Consider the following 20,026-nt stretch of genomic DNA (forward strand, 5'->3'; position numbering starts at 1 on the left):
TACTTTTTTACCCAAAATGAAATTACACATCCAGGAGAAGGCTATAAAAATGCTAAGCGGCTCTTTGCATGTTCAAGTATGGTGCATATAGACTGTATAATTATTTGCCTCCATGCACTAAACAAATAATTCCTTGGATCCAGTTTCTTCAGGGGAAAAGAAAGTGACACTTCCCCTTTAAGGCTAGAGAGGTTTGTGTGTGTGAGAGAGAGTGTGTGTGTGTGTGTCTCCTCCTCTTTGAGTGACACAGCAGTTAGATATGCCTATCAGTAACTTAAACCCCACAAACTCCACCTTCTAAGTGAGGAAGCTGTGGGTTGATGGAAATGTAGTGAGCAGATTGAGACAGACAGTGAATCATTAGCAAACTGCAACGCCAGGATGAACTTGTCTGGAACCTAAAAGGAGAAAACAATCTTAGAGTATTTTGCTTTACGTGGTTTTGTTAAATACAGCCAAAGTGGATCTAACAGCTGGTTGATCACCAGTCCAAGATGCTTCTGGTTTCCCAGCGGGTCATGGAGCCACATATTCCAGTAAGTAGCATGTGGAATTGATATGAACCGGAAAAGTTGTAGTTGATTTAAAAGGGCTTAATTCGTATCCAAATACTTGCCTGCCCAGGTTTAGTGCAGTTTATAATGTGAGCGCCTGTGAGCCTGGGATTGTAAAGTTCTCAGGCGTGGTCCCTGGAAGTGCTCACCTTTTGCTTGTTTTATTCTGCTAGTTTATATTTGTCAAACCACGGCTGGGGTTTTAACAATTTAAAAGAAACCGGGTAACTTGGTGAGAAGACTGAACCCTCCACTCTGATAAACTGGTGTCAGTCTGAAAGGGCAGTTGCTTCTTGGGGTCTGTGGGTGTCTAAAATGGTGCTGAACCAAGGTGATCCCTTCGATTGTCTGGTTTAAAAAAAGAAAGAAAGTGGGACAGGCTGGTGTGTGGCAGGAGAGATTTGAAACTCCGGGAGCTTTGCTTCAAGGAAGCAGACAAAGTGCAGCCTCTGTGTCTGGCTGGGAAGCAGCTGCTTGGCAAAGAGCGAGAAGCCTCCAACACTTTCCTCCCCTTTCTCTCTCTGATCGGTCGGTTCAGTCAGAGAACGTCTCCTAGGTCCCGGAATAGTTTGATTTCTTAGACAAACGCACCGGGTTGGTTTGTTCATGATCTGAGAAACACACACGATCCTCCTGCTCCCTGCTAGCACCAGCAAAGAGAGAGAGTACAAATGCAGATAGGAATGCCTCTGGCTGCTGCCTGCACCCTGGCACTGGGCTGAGATGATTAATGCAAAGGGTACTTTATTGTTAATTTATTATTATTATTATTATATCTCATCATGAAATGTCTCGAAATCCGTCCGGAAAGGAAGGAGCTGCTGTCTGATTTTTATCCTAGATTAAATGCTGACTGCACAGAGACTAATAGGATTAGAAAACTGCCAATACACTCAGCCCTTGGAGCTGTAGTATCCCTGTGTAAACAGAGCAGTACAGGAAGGCTTGCTTTAGTCTAATTACTGGGGGCTTTTGATTTAAACTTAGATCAAACAGACATGGACGAATGAAACCCATCCTTTTAAGGGGACTCCCCAGCAAGGTGTCACGCACAGGTTGAGGGGTGCTAGGGGTGTGTTTGTATTCTGTTGGCAGAAAAGTCTGTGGTTATTTTTGGAGTGTAAAGTGCACACTTTGCAGGCAGGATTTGAACAAAAGACCCAACTGAGAGCATCGGGAGCCCTCGAGTTATTCCCTCAGAGAGTTTGCAGCACAAATTCGAACCCCCTTCTATATAAAGCGGTGTGTGTGTAAACAGGAGTGGCCCCGGAGTGAGGCGAGAAGGTGCCACTTGAGTGTGTGAGACTCGATCGGAGACGGGGGCTGTTTTTAAAATAAAATGCATGCTGACTCACGTTTTTAAACTGTTTTGGTTTCTCATCCTGTGATTAAGAGCCGCGTTTAAGGCAGTCGCAGGGTAAACAAGCAGCCTCGCTGTCTCACTTCCCTGTCTCCCCTGTAACCTGCAGCCTTGTGATGTGGTCTCCTTCCTCCCTTCGCTTTCCTTTGACCCCCCCCCTCCCTAAATTATCTCCCCGCGGCCTGTTGCTCGGACCCCGTTGGAAGTTGCTGAGGGGGGCGGGTTGGTTTGGGTGTCGCTTGGCGTCTGCTCCTTGCCAGGTCTCCCGGCCCCGCGGTGCAGTGGGGTAGGGCTGGGGGCATTGCAGTCTCTTTTTGTTAGGGGGCTGGGGGGAGTTTGTAACCAGGGTGACTTGGAGGTTTCCCGGGGGGAGAACGGCAGTTCCCTGGAAGAAATCGGGCTTTAGTTTCCTTTCAGGCCGTTTTCCCCTGTTCCTGGAACAATAAATTAAAAAGCGGCTTTTGTTTTCCACGAGCCGAGCAAAGGGAGGGACTAAGGGCAGAGAGAGCCGCTTCTGCAGCGAGCCTCGCGTTTGTAACTGGAGATTTATAGGTTGCAGGAAAGCCTGGGACGCCCAATCGCTGTCTAACATGATCAGGGCTCTAATTCCCTCCTTGCAATTTGCAGGCTCCCGTCACCACTTTGCATCTTCCCGTCTCGAACAGATTAGCCCTCCAGGCACCCGGGTGGCTCTGCAGGGAGTCGCTGCTGGACAAGGAGCCTCCCTCTCTCCCACCGTGGGGGCGGGAAGGGGGGTGACCTCTAAAATGACCCCCCCACACACACTCCCTTTCCCTCCTCCCTGTCGTGCTTCCCTAGCCTGCGAGCTGCAAATGTGTCTGGTCCCTTCCCCGGTGCGTCTGGAGAAATCCCCGCTGTGCGTGGTGCAGGGGGCGCCTTCCCCTCCGCTGCAGAAGCTCGCTCGCTCCCTGGCATGTGGAGCAGCTAATGATCCGTGCCGAGCAGGAGCGGCGACTCCAGCGCGTCGTGTCACACGCTGGTGTGGACGCCCTGCCTGCCTGCTGCCGATTGCGACACCACGGCCTGGGCTGATTGAGTTGGGGTTGGTCCTGCTTGGAGCAGGGGGTTGGACTAGATGACCTCCTGAAGTCCCTTCCAACCCTGATAGTCTATGATTCCATCCCCCTTCCAGGGGCTGGCGGTTCTTTTGGGTGGCCACCTCCGAGCTGTTGGCTGAACCCCCCCCCCCCCCCCCAGCTTTGCAACACTCTGGCGAAAGCTGGGGGTTAAACTGAGCAAGTGGAGGAAATATTTCACCTATTATATAACGTTGGTGTTTAGCCCCTAATCCGTGGTTAATTCCTAACGCCTGTCTATCTCAGAGGTCAATTGCTTGGAAAAAGGAGAGAAACTGACCCCTAAGGCCTGGGGGGACCTGAATGAGTGCATTACCTATTGCAGCCAGAAGTGAGACCCCCACCCCACCCCACCCCACCAAAATCAATTTACCTTAATGTGGGAATTCTTCCTCCCTCCCCGCAGTCAGCTTGCTAGGAGGAAATGGAGGCAAAAAGCATTCACAGGTGCCTTTCCCCTTGCCTGGTTTTAGCCCAGGCTGAGAGGAAGGCTAGCGGGTCCACACACAAAACTGACAGTGGCAAATAATAAGCCAAATGTAAAACGTGGGCTCTCCCCGCCTTCGCCTCCTTTGTTGCTTCCCTTCTGGAGCAAGATTATTGGAAAATAAACCTGCTGATGTGAGAGATGTAACATATGGTGCCTCCATAAGAGAGGGAGCTGAAATGGCCTTGAACCTGCCCGACTGACCAGCTGTTTGCTGCCAGCAAGAGCAGCTAATCAGCTCTTCCCCTTAAAGAAACATCTCTCTTTTCTCTAGGTGCTCATAGTTTGCATACTAAATAGCATATTCTCAACAGGGGGAAAAGTAATGGCCTCACATATTGCTTTACTAGTTATTGGCATGCTCCCCAGCCCCACACGCCCACACACTGAGCATGAGAATATATTTTCTTATACATTTTATGTAAGAAAGCTGATTACAAGTATAATATTAGGGGTGGGAGGCACTATTACTGTGGTGGGAGATGCCAGATGCTTGCAAGACAAACATATGTGTTTTGTATAAGAGACGCTCAGATGAAAGGCTGGTTGAACACATATACATACATGCATCTAAGTCAAAGACAGGCAAGAGTAGTTTGAATAAGTTACTGTATCGTCTTAGGTTTCAGAGTAGCAGCCGTGTTAGTCTGTATCCGCAAAAAGAACCGGAGTACTTGTGGCACCTTAGAGACTAACAAATTTATTAGAGCAGAAGCTTTCGTGGGCTACAGCCCACTTCTTCGGAATCATGATTCCGAAGAAGTGGGCTGTAGCCCACGAAAGCTTCTGCTCTAATAAATTTGTTAGTCTCTAAAGTGCCACAAGTACTCCGGTTCTTTTTGTATGGTCTTAAATAACCATAATCTCTCTGCTCTGGCAGTGACCATTTTCAGTTGTCGTTCTGTGCCATATGTTTGGAAGGGCAAAAGAAAGCAATTTGGGAAAGATGTGTCTGGCTGGAGGGAGAAGGTGGGTTGAGGGAGAAAGATAGAAGGAAATTCCATGTTAGGAAACCATTAGCAAAGGGTGACTTCTAATGTTTTCCTGCCACTGACGTTGACAGTGACACAGATGTGTGGGTTGAAACAGGAACGTCACTGAGTTTTTAAACTCAACCAGGAAATAGTCTGTTGCTGAGGGATGAAAAACAAATACTATGTATCGTAAAGCAGGTGATAGGCAGTTAACAGCTCCTCTCTCCAGTGAGTGAAAAGCTATTTAATGGTTATCTCTGAGCAGCCCAAAGCAAATCTTGTTCTTTTCTAACTGGGTTTCTGATTACAAAAAATAGAATATAAAAATCCTTGCAATTAATAATTCAAACTCAGAAGGGCAAATATTTACAGGATTCCACTTTTAAATCCTTGAAACTGAGTAATTCTTTAGACTTTGAAGAGTGAAGGTAGCTATTAATGTTTCTTGGAAGAGTTACTACTAGCAGCAGTTAAAATATCACGCCTCTTATGGCTTCTCGGTGCACAGATGTAAGAGGTGCCTTATAAATACATTGTATTGGGTATCTTGCAGTGAATTGTTTTTAATATTCCATTGTGCTACTGGACTTAATATTTATATTGTGGTAGGGCCCAGAGAACCCACTCAGGGTTAGAGACCCATTGTGCTAAGCACTGTCTGAACACACATGAAGACGCAGTTACTGCCTTAGAGAGTTTATAATCAGAGATCCCAATCTTGCAATCAGAATTCTGCAGGAACAAGGGTCAACTCGTGGGGTTATTAATTGCAGGATTGGGACCTAACTGGAAACTAGCTGCAATGAGCGTAACAAACAATTGGAGGGAGAGGTGAAGGAGAATGGGAACAGTAAATTAAGAAGGCTAAATAGTGTATAACTTGAGAGTTCCCAATCATTTGATCGGTAAATGTCCTATGTTCCTTGAAAAGTTACCTTAAAATAACTTAAAATAGCTGTCGAAGGCTCAATTAAATCTTGTAAAGAGTGGGGCAATTAGATTTATGCAAACCAGGGGGGCAGAGCCATGGAGAAGTAGGAAGCTGGCTGAGGCTTTTAAATCGGAAGGAAATGGAAAATCCCAAAGTTTGCATTGTTCCTATCTGCTGGCCATTTGTGAGTTGTCAGCAACGTGAAACCTTTAGATGAAGGTGCTGGTAAGTTACGATTCATTAGTAATTGGTATGATTTTCAGATAAAGATAGTTAAATCAATTGAAATAACGATGGCACATTTCCAAAGAAACCTCTTTCTATCTGACAGATTTGCCACTCACTTATTTAAGGAATGATTAATATTGTACGCTGCTAATTTTCAGCCTCTATGGGGAGAGCAGTATTTTAACTCATTAGTAAGGCTTTCTGTCCAATGTTCTCTGCCTTGCCATTTAGAAAAATGTCTTTCACACTGAAGGAAGCAGAAGACACACCAAAGCTTTGCGTTAAAATGTTTTATATCAATATTGATTTCTTTAAGGGGGTGTTATAAAGAGGTAGCTTTTATCCCCTTGAGCTCTTTGGCAATTATCTGGCTGCTATAAATGTTGATACGCACAGAATGGATGTAACTAAAAAAATCTCTTCATCCAAGCAAAAAAGGCTGACTGTTTGTTGGAGCAGATAGAATGCTGAGAGTGTGAATAGACAAACCCATATGTCGCTGGTGAGAGAGATAAATGATGGACGAACAGGAGCTGGTTACTACGGATCAGCACAATAAACCAATTCCCATCATACACCTCTCTTAATAATATACCAGTTTCAGTGCTATTGATGGGTAACCTAGGTAGCACCAGTCAACTGTAAGTTGTTTTTTTCAACTGTTCTTTTATACGTCTCAAAGAATGGTTGAGACTGTTCTAATTTTTTCAGATGTTGAACCCTAAAATTATGCAGCCCTTCATTGCTTGCCAGAAACTTTGGAGCGGGAACTTCAGAAAATTGCCTTAGAATGCCAAATGTAGAAGATACTTTGGTATGGTCATTAAGAGTTTTATCTTGTTTAAACACATAAGATGTGCCTGGTCAAAAAGGACATTGCTCCAAATTAACTAGGCAACTTGTACTGCACTTATCACTGTGGTTTCTGAGATCCTGGTATATTAAACTCAAATATTTCTTTATTTTGAGTGGAGGTAGCAAATGTATATCATATTTTATTGATTACATTGCTGGTAATCAATAGAACTGCTCTGCCTTTCTTTCCCCCACTTCAAGTTACTGACAGCGTCAGGAAAACTTTGCAAAACAATCAGAATTTACATCCCTTTCTGTATTTCTCTTGCTCCTTATTATGGGGAGCACTTTTTGTGGAAAACCAAATGCTTTGTTACTTAAAGGTTTTACCTTATCTCCCTCTTTCTTGCTGGATATTGTCACCTGCAGTTCCCTGAGAGCCAGATTGTGCCACCTTAATTCAGGATGAAGGCCTCTCTCTCCATGTGAGTAAGGGTAGCAGAATTGGGACCATAGTTCTCTACGTATGACCTTATCATTTTCAAAGCAACCAGTTCCATTGTCAGAGAAGTAATGTTCTTTTCTCTCTGGGTGGGCCCATTCTGGTAACATGTGAGTAGTCCTACTAATATAAAAGGGACTGTGATTTTCCTCCCATGAGTAAAGGTTCACGGATCAGGCCCTGTGTCCTCGAGGAAGGGGAGTGCGAAATGCCGTACTCCCACTTCTCATGGCTGCTTGTTGGAGGAAAGGAAAGGGAAAAAGGCTGAGAAAGCTGGAGGAGACCATCGTTTGGGTCAAATTTTTGCTTGGCCCTTGTATGGGAGAGCAGTTGTGAGGGAGGTGTGAGCTTGCATAAGGCCAGACTGAATTGCACCCTCTGTGCTCTGAGTAGGACTGGTTAGCTCTGGGTATAGCAGGGAATTACTTCTTCTTATGATTATTTGTATGACCATAGCACTAGGAGCCCTGTCATGGACCTGGAGCCCATTGTGCTCGGTGCTGTCCCTACCCCAAAGGACTTATAATCATCTTCTGAATGCCTGTGAACCTCACAATGCTCTCATGGGGTGATGGAGGTGCCAGTAGGCCTACGCTCACAAAGGGATGTGGCAGAGGGCATGATGTAGCCTCTGTATCTCCCCTTGCTCCTCTTGGGGCAGTGAGACTTCCTACTACCTCTTAGGCTAGGTCTACACTACCCGCCTGAATCGGCGGGTAGAAATCGACCTCTCGGGGATCGACGCTCTTACTCCACCAGCGGAGGTGGGAGTAAGCGCCGTCGACAGGAAGCCGCAGAAGTCGATTTTGCCGCCGTCCTCACAGCGGGGTAAGTCGGCTGCGATACGTCGAATTCAGCTACGCTATTCACGTAGCTGAATTTGCGTATCTTAAATCGACTCCCCCCTGTAGTGTAGATGTACCCTTAGTCTAGGCTCTGCCTAATCAGTGCAATGAGCCGGTGATGAGTATTGACCCATTAAAGGGCTGCTACTGACAGGAGGCACCCGGTGAGCAAAAAAAAATATTTATTTATTTTGCAAGCTGTCCAAGTTCTAAAGATATTGTTATGAACTAGTGAAATTGTATCACTGGCAATGACACACCTGGTCCTTCTGGTGGACCATTTCAAACTCTTGCTTCTCTCTTTGTCTCCCTGTCCCAGGCAAAGAACGTGGCAGCTTTATCAACAAGGTAGTGCTGTACAAGTACCTCCTGGAGCATGTCCTAGTTCATTAATCATTAATGAGCTGATATTTCCTTACAAATGCACTCCCAAGTAGATCCGAGAACCTCAGAGGCACCAATTTTCCTTCACGTTTTCTTTTGAATCTACCTGGTGATCTAACCACAGCAGCCCATTGTGCTCTCCAGTTTAGGAACAGACAGCTGGAGGTTCAGTCCGTTGCAGACATGATATGGATTACCTCTGCAGGGGAGGGTGTTAAGTGTCTTATTGTTTCACCCCATGTCAGGCAATCTATTGAGTGGTATCAGTGTAAGAGCCCTGGGGGGAGCCGTTTTTTTTTTTTTGTTTTTTTTTTTTTTTTTTTTGCACCTTCCACCTTCATAGGTAATGTGTAAACCAAGTGGGATGGAAGGCGTGGGGGAGAGGTGAATAGCTGTGTAAAAGCAGTGGATCTTTTTGCAATATAAATGCTTCTCTGTCTTTCCCTCTCTAATTAGAAACCTTATTTGGAGGGGCTTGTTAATAAGACAGTTTTATATCAGTCATTAGGGTCAGAGAAATATTTACTTGAACTTGACACGCACACACAAATTAGTGGAGAGTATAGCGTGACCAGACAGCAAGTGTTAAAAATCAGGACGAGGGTGTGGGGTAATAGGAGCCTATATAAGAAAAAGTCCCAAAAATCGGGACATCTGGTCACCCTAGGAGAGTATCAACATTGGATGGACACGTGTCTTATATTTTGCGTTGGTTTTTCCTTACTCTGTTCCAGTGAAGGTTCTTCTCATCTTTGAATCAAATACCTATGATTTTTTAAAAATTAAACTCTTCCAAACCACACCCATTTAATTTGTCAGAATTATGCAACACATTTTATTTTGGCAGAGAGTAGGTAGAGCTTTGCTATTCGAGATTTACATTAAAATCAGAACCAGAAAGGTAGCTTTCTAGTTGTTAATATTCGAGGCTGATCATATTGTGATTATAAAGCCTGTACTGCTCTGTAAGGCTATTTAGTTTCAAGTTGTTGATCTTGATCAGGGTGTCTACAACAACAATAGCACTGATTTCTAAATCACATGTTTTAAATAAGTTTTAGGTGTTAATACTGGCTATTTGAAGACTTACTCTGACTTTTGAATGTTACTCCTTTCGGTTGGACTGCAGTTGTAACGTACTTGCCAATCTCGCATGTTTTTTGTGCATATTCTGAAAGACTGGCAAGCTTTATGCTATGTTTTGTGAAGAGGGCCCGGTTTTCCTAAGCTGCTTGTCTGCCAGGGATTAATTTAACCTCTAATTACTACATTTTCTTCACAGTTTGCTGCACATGAGCATGTTATAACAAAAGCACAAAGAAGGATGCCATTTTATTTAGCCACTACTCTGAAATTAATTTAGGGGGGTATAGAGTCAAACCTGACACACTCGGTGTTAAAATAATTGTGCTGGCATTAGAATTACAGTACATAAACTTGTTGCTTCTAATGATACAACGGCACTAGTGTAAATGGTGTTGTTAACTTGTTGTAGGCAGAGTTATGGAAATGATTTATAGCTAGGGAAAAATTATAATTACGGTTTCGGCAAATATTTCCCCAGAAGTACTGCTTTAATCCATTCAATAATTTTGGGTGAATTTCAGGCTTTTATAAGGGTGACTTTTAAAGGGCTTCTTAATTGCAACAAACAAGCATTTAATATGGCTTGGGTTTCTTCCAGACTGGAGATTTTTTTTCTTTTCTTGTCTTTTTTTTTTTTTTTTTTTTTTAATAGAGAATATTAGGAACAACACACAAGGCTGTATAGTCTGTATGTGGAACTCCCACTGACATCAGAAAAGGTGCTTTGAGAACAGAGTATGGTCCTGAAAGAAGGCGAAAAGAACTGTATTGTCTGGTGGATCTTTTTCATGCATCTCCTCGTCCTAACGGTGACCACCTCTGAGCAGGCCTACTGAAGTTACTTTGAAAGTGTAATTTATTACATATGGCTGGAAAATAATTGGTCACATATTGCTGTTTTACTTCTAGCAGAAACAAAAGGTTACTGTTTGCTTTGGGGTCATGTATGTGAGTTGTGCAGTGATGGCCCAATCCCGCAGTCCTTGCTCAGGCAAACCTCTCTCATTGAATTTGATAGGACGCATTCTCTAATTAAGGACAGAATAAAGACAGCAGGGTTTGACTCTGAAACTGGCCTTACTGAAGATGTGAAGGAACATGGCGTCATCACATGGTGTTGGGGCAGGAGTGACTAGATTGCCAATAGAAAGATGGATCATTCTCTTTGTCCTGAAGAGAATTCGGATTATTTCCAGGAATCCCTTCCTTCTATATTCTCCATCCTCAGGCCAAAGTGTAACCAGTTACTGTACACATTTACTCCAATAACCCCTAATTTGAGGGTAAATTGGACCTAAATTAAAATCAATCAGTGTAAGGGACTGGATGGCTCAATAGACTGGTAATGAGATATGGAGCCTTCTAGTAACCAAAAGTTATATTTCATGGCTTTTTGATAGCTAATGTGAAACAAGTTGTAGGTCCCACTCCAGTTCTTAGTGGCCACAGATGTCTCTGTGACATTTGGTACCTTTGTTTGCAGTCTTGACAAAGAGGCCAAGGACTGAATGAGCAAGGAGACTGACTAAAGCTCTCACTACCCTTTTCAGGTGTCCACTAATTTTGGTTGCCTCAGGTTCTGCGCTCTCAGTTTTGAGATCCCTAGGACCTGATTTTTCAGAGGTGTTGAACATCTACAGCTCCACAGATTTCAGTGGGAGCTGAATATGTGCTCTACCACTGAAAATCTAGCTGTAGGCGTCTCAAGTCGCACTGCCAAAAATGGAGGCAACTAAAATTAATGAACGCAGTTGGGGAGAGTAGGCATTAGCCGTTCAAGATATGTCTACACCGCACTTTGGAGCAAGCTTCCCAGGCACAGTTGCTGGATTTGGGCTTGCACTAGTGCTCTAAAAAATTAGCTGTATAGACAACGCATTGAAGTTGCAGCTTGGGCTCTGAAACCTATCCCCTTGCTAGGCTTCATAGCCCGAGCTCCAGCCCGAGCCGCATCTTCAAAGTGCTGTCTACACCAGTGGTTCTCAAACTAGGGCCGCCGCTTGTTCAGGGAAAGCCCCTGGCGGGCTGGGCCGGTTTGTTTATCTGCCGCGTCCGCAGATTCGGCTGATCACAGCTCCCAGTGGCCGCAGTTCGCCACTCCAGGACAATGGGGCCTGTGGGAAGCGGCGGCTAGTACATCCCTCGGCCTGCGCCACTTCCTGCAGCTCCCATTGGCCTGGAGCGGCGAACCGCGGCCAGTGGGAGCTGCGATCGACCGAACCTGTGGACGCGGCAGGTAAACAAACCGGCCCGGCCTGCCAGGGGCTTTCCCTGAACAAGCGGCGGCCCTAGTTTGAAAACCACTGGTCTACACAACTATTTTTAGACTGCTAGCACAAGTCCCACGGGCCGGAGTCTGTTAACCCAGGCTGTAGGCTTGCTCTAAAATGCTGTGCAGACATATATTTACTTTCCCATCCGTGAAATGGGGCTAATGATATTCTTAAGGGTGTGATGTGACGGTTAACTAATTAAATTGCTTATGATTCATTGACTTCTTCATTTTCCAGTGCCTTAAGTCTGGCACCTTCCACATGTCTGAAACTTATATTTAAAAATAAAGTCTGCTAGCATATTACTGTGGCCCTACTAAATATGAACATTATTTAAAATCAGCTCTTTGTTGCAAACTTAACATTCAGAGAAAGTTTGGCTGCTGAAGCCTTCAAGCAGAATGTTCCAGTTACACCCATGCTTTGGCTCCAGTGACCCAAAAAAACTAAGTTTGAACTCTTTTTAAATGGACATTGCTTACTGGTGTCTTCCTCTTTGGTAGAGGCAGGAATGAAGAAAAAGCTCTCTAAGGGTGGGGAAATGAGACATGCTTCCAGGAATACATTATAATAGTTTGTTCACCAGCTGAGGTTTTCACGAGGTTCTATTTGCCACAATTGATTATGTGAACATGCTAAATGGATATTGTAGTTTGTACTGTTCCACTCAAACCCTAGAAGCCTTTTCCCAATACAGTCAGATAATAGTTTGAAAATAACTATCAAATATCCATCTGGTATGGTTAACAGAAAGATACAGAATAGATACTGAAGGTAATTTCATTTTGCTATGACCAGCTGCTTCTGCTTTTACTAGAGTTTTCAGAACGCAGACTTTATGTATGGAAATAATCTCAGAACTTTTATGGTATTTCAGTAACCTAGTAGATCATGTTTAAGGACTTGGGTTTTGCCTGTTTTTCTAAGGATATTTATTTTCTTAATTAACTCTGTTGATTAAAAAAAAAATCACACGGGCTGCAAAAACAATTATGTACAGTACTGTAGTCAGTAACACAGGCAGAAGGTTTTGATCTGTGGCTGCCAAATGGTGACTCATTAGAAAAGAATGTTTGTTCCTCCCTTTTCAAAGAGAGTTACTCACTACAAGCAGCAAATATCTAGTTTTGATGCTACTGCTCTGAAATGCCTGACATTGCTGATGCACTAAAACATAATTCTTTAAGATTATTTGATCGCAGGCGACATTCAGATTTGTTTCACAACTAGGGATTAAAAAAAGACTACCTTTTTAGCAGCTCGGTTTGAGTCTAAATAATAAAATCTAATTTAAATCAACTATATTGTGTTTTAATAATGATGGGGGTCCTCCAAGTATTTTAACTGTGGATCGTTTAAGCTATTTTTAAACACATGGGACTAGTTCATCTCTGGTTAATTTTAAACAAATTTGCATTGGGTAACAGCAGGACATTGGCATTTGTGTGACGTGGAAGATTCTTTCTGCCTTTTACCACCAAGGGTGATATGCTCTTCATTTTTTTTCAAATATTTCATCACATAGAACGGTCAGTGAGCTGTACTCAAGAGTGACTGCCAAAATCCACCCAAAGAAGTGTCCTTCGCTCAATATCCATATTGTTCTTGGCTCTCTGAACCTTGTCTTTTCTCTCTTCTCCCCTTACGCTCCCCCATCAAATTTGTAGAGTAGGTAAAGTTTGAAATCCTCCCTGTCTCATCTCCTATGCTTCTTATTCATGGGCTTGGTTGGCTTGAACCTTACATAGCTCTGGATGGATCTTGCCTTTGACTTGAAGCAGAAGTGAGTGCATTAATGGCTTTCAGTCTTTATCAGAAGTGAATCGTGGTCACAGATCCCAGAAGGTAGATCAGCCTTAATTTCAAGTGAAAGTCCTATGTCCTCAGATAACTTCTCACGTCAGTTAAAATTCAGTATGATCATATTCCATGGGTGTAGATGAGTGAAATGTAAAATTTAGGACAAGCGTGAAGGATACAAGTGAAAATTGGGATGCTTTTCCTTACCCCCTCAGGGCCCCTAAAGTCTGTCCGCTATAATGGAGTGATTTGATGACTTTGTAGTTAAACTAAAAGGATAAATCTAAGTGCCTTGGGAGTGGGGAAACAGATCCAACAATCAGAAAGCAAACAAGTTAATAAATGTGAAGTTGCTGGAGAAATGCTACTTCTAGAAGATTGCAGAGACAGCTATGACTTTGGGACAGTCTATTAGTATAATTATGTTCATTATACATCGTGCCATTAATTGGATGCTGTGACTGCTCTTTGTTTTGAAGGGGGAGTGTTTGGCTTTATTGGAGAAAACACTATTAGCAATAGATTTAATAAGTTTTTCAAGGTCACAGAAGTAGAAAGCACCCCACTTTGTTTCTCCATCTCCTCTACATATGTGCTTTACATCTGGAAAGAGTTTGACTCAGGCAGTCTTGTTTACCTATCAGCTCTTTTTCTTCTCCCCTCCTCCCCAAAGCTGACAAGATACACAGCTTTTGAATGACTCTCCATAGAGAGAGTTTGAAGTGAAAATTAGCCACTCTAAATTGTTTCTGATGCTCACGTGCCCAAACCACATACAGTCAGCATACACAGAAATCTTGCGAGTTGCGGTAATGTAGAATGTCAAGTGCTGTTGTGTGAGGAAACCCATAGCACTCGCCTGTATGGAACTGATTTTTTGGATGTTGTTACTTTGTGAAGATAAGGCATGAATTAATTATCGGAAGTCTTACGTAAGCCAGTAGCTTTAATTTTATCATATCTAAGGATGGCAGCAATGGCAAACTGCAGGGTAAATAACTGATACTGGCGGCTGCCAGTCCTTCTAAGTGTCTTATATCTGTAACTGCATTTCTAATATTTCATAATTTAAAATGGTCTCCATAGTAGCCCAGCACCCACTTACAGCTTCAGACTAATCCACAGAAAGTCCCTTTGTTAGTATTCACACTGTGAATAGAAATCGTTATAGACCTTTACGCTGGGATTCTGGAAAATTGTACCATTGAATGGCTTGCCACACAGAGTACAGTGGAGCAAACTGTTACACTTTTTATGAAACCAAGAGCTCAGTTAAGTTAAATTACCCTAGTGTTACATGAGTTTATAATGTTCACACGATTACAAAGAAAATGCAGCTAACCAAGACTTGCTAGTATGGACTGAAAACATTACTCTTTAGTTTCTTTAAGAAGCCTGATGAGTGTGTCTGCAGGTATAGTTCGTATACAACTTCCATGCCCAGTATGTCAGCTGGGCTTAAGCTTCTGCTATGATTTCCATAGTAAACTTTATTCCCGGGGGTTTCTAATTAACCTATCAACACTTTTTGTGTTGAAACTTGCTATTCTGTTTCTCCAGCTGGACTCACAGATAAAGGTTTTCTTTGTCCTTCACTGTGTTTCTTCAGTTTACAATTATTCTTTTCCTCCTCTTATTTTATCTTTGTTCTGCAAGAGCAATTAGACTCTTTCTTCAGCAGAAGATACGAAGTGCACCTTCTCTCTATCCATGTGCAGTGACTTTTTTTCCCCTGCCAACAGGTGGAGACAGGTATTAAACTGGGGGATAAAGTGCAGGGTGGCTTGCACCTTTTTTTCCATCTGTCTCAGCTGGCAAAACAGTCTTGTATTGCCCTGTAACCATCTCAACTTTATTTTGTTAGGAGGATTTTTCTGCAAGCAAAGTCAGCTCTTCCACTGATCTAAAGCCCATCTATTAGATGACTGACCAAAGCAGGCATCTATGAATTTAGATTTAGACATTTAGTGCAGAACTGCAATATGTAGTGTTTGGCTTTGAGCCGATGCTCGTTGTGGCATATAAGTCTCACTAGGAAGCAGGCCCACTGAGATTGCCCTGAAGATTATGTGAGCTGCAGATGAGACTGCTGCCTAAAACTCCTTCTCCTGAAGAGGTTTATGAGAACCTTGATGCACTAATTTCATGGAAGAATAGATGCCAGTCCTCCTCCTGCCCAAGGTTTGGGAGTTACAGGCTGTCTTGAGGCTCCATCCTCCTGGACATCAGAGAAGTGTTGTTCTCCTCCATTAACTGTAGGCTTTTTTTAAAGATTGCTTATGTAGCAGTACATCCTGATATCAGGGGACTGGAGGCTTGTGTCGCTCCTCAAAAGAAGGAACTGTACATTAATGTAGTGTAAAAAAGCAGAAGGGAAAGACTTCTATGGTTCTCCCTACAAACTTTCTCCATATGTGGAAGAAAATGAGTCTCCCTTGATTTCACTAGAGAATAAGGGCTGATCTAGAAGTATGAATGCTCCAAAATGAATGTGTGGATGAACTCTGGTTTCCTACATGACCAAGAATACCAAGCTTTAGGTGGCTTTCAGTCTGAAACGATGGTGGTTTCTGGAATGGGAATATTCTCTTTCCTATGTTCAGGAAGCTTGAACGTTCTTGATTAGTATTCATTTAGCTGTAACTGATCCAGGAAAGAATGGTTCATAAATTGGCTGGCTAGAGGAACTTGCAGTTCTTTCTGGAGTCCTCATTCATTGGCCCAATTGACATACTAGAGATCTTCTTTGTAGGGATGTGGTGACTATGTTTAATTCACCTGTGACACTTTTTATCTCTAGAACACTTTACAGATATCCACCAATTAATCTTCACGTGATGCTTGTGAGTGAGGTAAAATTAAGTATTGGTCTTTCCATTTTACAGATGATGATGGGGAAAGTAAGGCAAAGAGACTGAAGAGATTTGAAGAAGGCTACAAAGAAATCTAGAATTAGGCCAGGTCTATGCTACAAATGTATCAGTATAACTGTGTCACTCAGGGTGTGCAAAATTCATGCCCTTGAGCAACGTAGTTATAACAACTTAACCCCCGAGAGTTTCTCCTGTCAACATAGCTACCACCTCTTGGTGTAGAGGATTAACTATGCTGATGGGAGAAACTCTGCTGCTGGCAAAGTAGTGTCTTCACTAAAGTACTACAGCGGCACAGCTGCAGCGCTGTACGTGAAGACAAGCCCTTAGAATTCAAGAGTTCCTGGTTTCTACTCCTGTAGCATGGTAATATTTCTTCCTTGAGAGAAGAAAACTGAGAGAGGCTTTGAAGTAAAGTCTTGAGGAAGTCCTAGAGAACTTAGCTGAGGTTACTGGTGGAAGGTTCAAACTGTTCCATTGGTGTTTCTCCAAGTACCTTGAGTTCAATTTCATCTTTTCAGATCGAGATTCTGTGTTCTCCTCCATTGACATTGCAATCTCTGACTCAACCATATGGGGCTTCTCTCCTCAGGATTTCTTTTGCTTGGGTGTTGAACACTCTCTGTATAGGCCTCTTCTCAGCCAGATGTCCTATCTCAAGGAATGATAGGTCTTGAGGTGTGAGTGTATGGAGAGGGGTGTGATTCATGAATTCCCTCAGAAGCAAACATGGTGATCCTGAAGTAGGGCTACCTTTTTATTTTGGCCTGTGATTTCTTGATGTTATTCCTTTGGTCCCTGATTAGCATATGTTTAAGCGCTTTGCTTGAACTTTAAGCATGTGAGTAATCTCATTGACTATTCATTCAGTACCCCTTGACTTCAGTAGGACTACTGACGTGCTTGAAGTTAAGCATGTGCTTAAAGTAAATTGCTCAATCAGGACCTTTCATGAACAGTTTCATGTCAGCAGTTTTTGGCTTTTGAGAATTTATATCAAGAGGAGTCAATTCAGAAAGCTTAACAGCTGAAGCAATTCGTATCCAAGGAGGAATCTCAAGGGAGAAACCTCCTTTGCAGACCTGTGTAAAGTGACAATGTGATGTCCATCTTTTGTCAGACTATCCAGCTTGGTTGGATGTAACGTGAAACCTCTCTTTGGGAAGCAGAACCTTCCAAGGTGAAGCCTGAAGTGTCTCTCTGCATTTGGTAGAACTATTGGTTCTTAGTCCCACCAGACCTACATTGGTGCAGAAAGGGAAATTTTGTCCTAGCCTGAAACCTGCACTAGTTAGGCACCTTGCTTTGGTCCCGGGACAGTGGCTGGAGCATTAATCTATAACTGAAAGAAAATATTCTTTGTTTGAAGATAGTTTCTGTTCTTACTTGTACCCAAGTTATCGCTATGCAAGATCCAGAATAAGGAAGAAATGCTTTCCACTGATTCAACCCCAAGCCTTCTATCTGCCTGCACCTTCTGCTGGGGGCCTAATCCTGCAGGGCAGAGAGTATCTGCTATGACTTGCTGAGACTTCTCTCCTCTCTTGCAGGCTTGAGCTTTTGGAGAGAAACTATCGGAACCCACTTTGTCTAGTCTAGATTTGACTATAAATTCAGTATCCTGCTGTTCTTGGAATCGCTCCTTCTAGCCTTAACATTCTATGGTGAGGTATCCTTCAAGAGGCAGGACAGGAGAGTTGAGCTGTGCAGCCTTGCTCTCTCATTGCTAGGTTTTGGTTCAAAATGTTTATTTGTTTGGACAAGCTTTTTATTCTCCTTTTGAGAAAGAACTGAGGGATCAGCAGAAACAACTGATTTGCTTCATCAATTTAGTCTATCTGGCAATCCATTTATTTAAACTTTGGTATTTAATTTGATAAGCTCTTCTCTTGCGTTTCTTTGCTTCCGCTCATTAGCCAGTATTCTTCTGTGCTACTGCTTGGAGGATTGTACGTCAGATAGCAAAATGACCAGAATATGCCACTCTAAAACGACTTTTAAATGTGATTCAAGCAGAACTGCAGATAATAGGAATAAAAGAATAGCTGTTTAATGGTGTTATCAACGGGGAAAGAATTTAGGCAGGATTATGAAAAAGAAAATTTTTATTAAGAGTGGAGGATCTAGAAGAATGAACTGATATTCCTCTGGGTCTCTGAGCAATCAATTTCCCTTTCTAGTATTCAGTTACAGCTAATTGTATTGATTTTTATCAAATATGTGTACAAATCAATTTTATATTTTAGTGCTGTTAAAAGCTTCCTTCCTTCCTTATAAGCATTAGTGCCCTGATCATTTTAATTGTCTCATTTTTAATGCTCTGATTTTGCTGCCTATTTTCTTTAGATTACTGTTTATTTAGACCTTTAATTGGTTAGGGATTACACCTCTTCCCCGATATAATGCTGTTCTTGGGAGCCAAAAAATCTTATCACGTTATAGGTGAAACCGTGTTATATTGAACTTGCTTTGATCTGCCAGCGCGCGGAGTCCTGCCCTCCTGGAGTGCTGCTTTACCGCGTTCTATCAGAATTCGTGTTATATCAGGTCGCATTCTATCGGGATAGAGGTATATATGTAGATGTTTAGGGCCTGATCAAAGAGACCTCACTCAAGCAAGAGTTCCCTGAGCTTAGTGGGACTGTTTACTTGAGTAAAAACTGTAGGGATGGGCCCTCCTATTGACTAATAATAATACAGGATGGATAGAAAAGTCCATATAGCATGACCTCACCCCAAACACCAAGGGGTAGGTACATGAATTGTACTGTACTCAAGTTCAGATAAATAGAGACTAAGGATAGAATAATACTGACTCAGATATATTATTAATAAATAGATTATGAATATGAAGTCGGTAAAAATTAAATTTTTAGAATAATGCAAGCTCTTTGGGATGGACAAACGCCTCCATTTCTGGTCATTGAGTAGCTCATGCCCTTACAGCAAAGTAGTTGTCTGAGACCTCTCTAAGCACAGGAAATGTATGGCGCTCAGAACAAAATAAACCAACATTCTCCATTTGTGTTTGTTTATGCCCATGGCAGTTTAAATTGTTTCTGTCAAACTTACCTATTTTCCAAGATATCACTCTTTTTCTCTCTTAAAGGAAAGTACACAACTTTGAGTTCAAGAAAATATATATCCTTTTATAAGTAACCCAGAGAAATTGACTCATATAATTGAAGTGGTTTGGTCTGTGCAGAGGGCTGTCAGGTACTGTATGATAGACTTTGAACTTTTAATAGTGTGAGCACTAGTAATGAGAACCAGAGGAGTTAGGACTCTGCTATTCCACTTACCTCCAACTTTAATATTACACTGCAGATTTTATGATACTGTGTTTTCTGCTCTCATTGCCAGGTCACTCTTTGGAGGAGGGGAGAGTTGTATAAACAAATGTCCAGATATATGGGAGTATCTAATTTAAAAAAAAATCTCCTTCCATAAAGAAGTCTAACATCACGAGAGACTTAAGTTTTAGATTTTAAACAAAAATTGTTCTCTTCCCCAGTCCTGCTGATGTTTCTTCATAACATAGCAATCCCTGCTGAGAAACTGAGTAAAAACCACAGGCTTCTTTGCTTGTCCTATCTGCCAATAACTGCTCCCAAATCCAGCAGTGCTGTGGTGAAAGAATGCACTTTCCAAGCCGTTGTATGTGCTGTGATCTGTATTGCCCAATGTAGCTCCCATTTAGAATTTTTTTTTTATTTAGAAGCCAGGCAATCAATAGTCCTTTTTATCCCTACTTCAGAAGGAAGTGGCATCATTTTATACATCATAGCACAATTTCATCACACCGACTGGCTGTCATAACAGCTTTTCTTGCTACTG

At 42.5% G+C, this 20,026-nt stretch overlaps 1 protein-coding gene across 3 annotated transcripts in view; it reads left to right on the forward strand.

Moving 5' to 3' along the window:
* The window catches only part of MAMLD1 (mastermind like domain containing 1), a 346,199-nt gene that overhangs the window by 242,820 nt on the left and 83,353 nt on the right, over positions 1-20,026 (forward strand). The window contains exon 1 of one of the 3 annotated variants that reach the window (XM_054040093.1): positions 328-536. The exons of the other annotated variants lie outside the window; for them this stretch is intronic. Within the exon in view, the coding sequence (XP_053896068.1) occupies positions 495-536 (42 nt within the window). The 5' untranslated portion in view covers positions 328-494. Of the gene's footprint in view, positions 1-327; positions 537-20,026 lie in introns of those variants that run through there. 3 annotated transcript variants of the gene reach the window in all.

This window comes from Malaclemys terrapin, chromosome 9 (assembly GCF_027887155.1).
Source record: "Malaclemys terrapin pileata isolate rMalTer1 chromosome 9, rMalTer1.hap1, whole genome shotgun sequence".
Lineage (NCBI taxonomy): Eukaryota > Metazoa > Chordata > Testudines > Emydidae > Malaclemys > Malaclemys terrapin.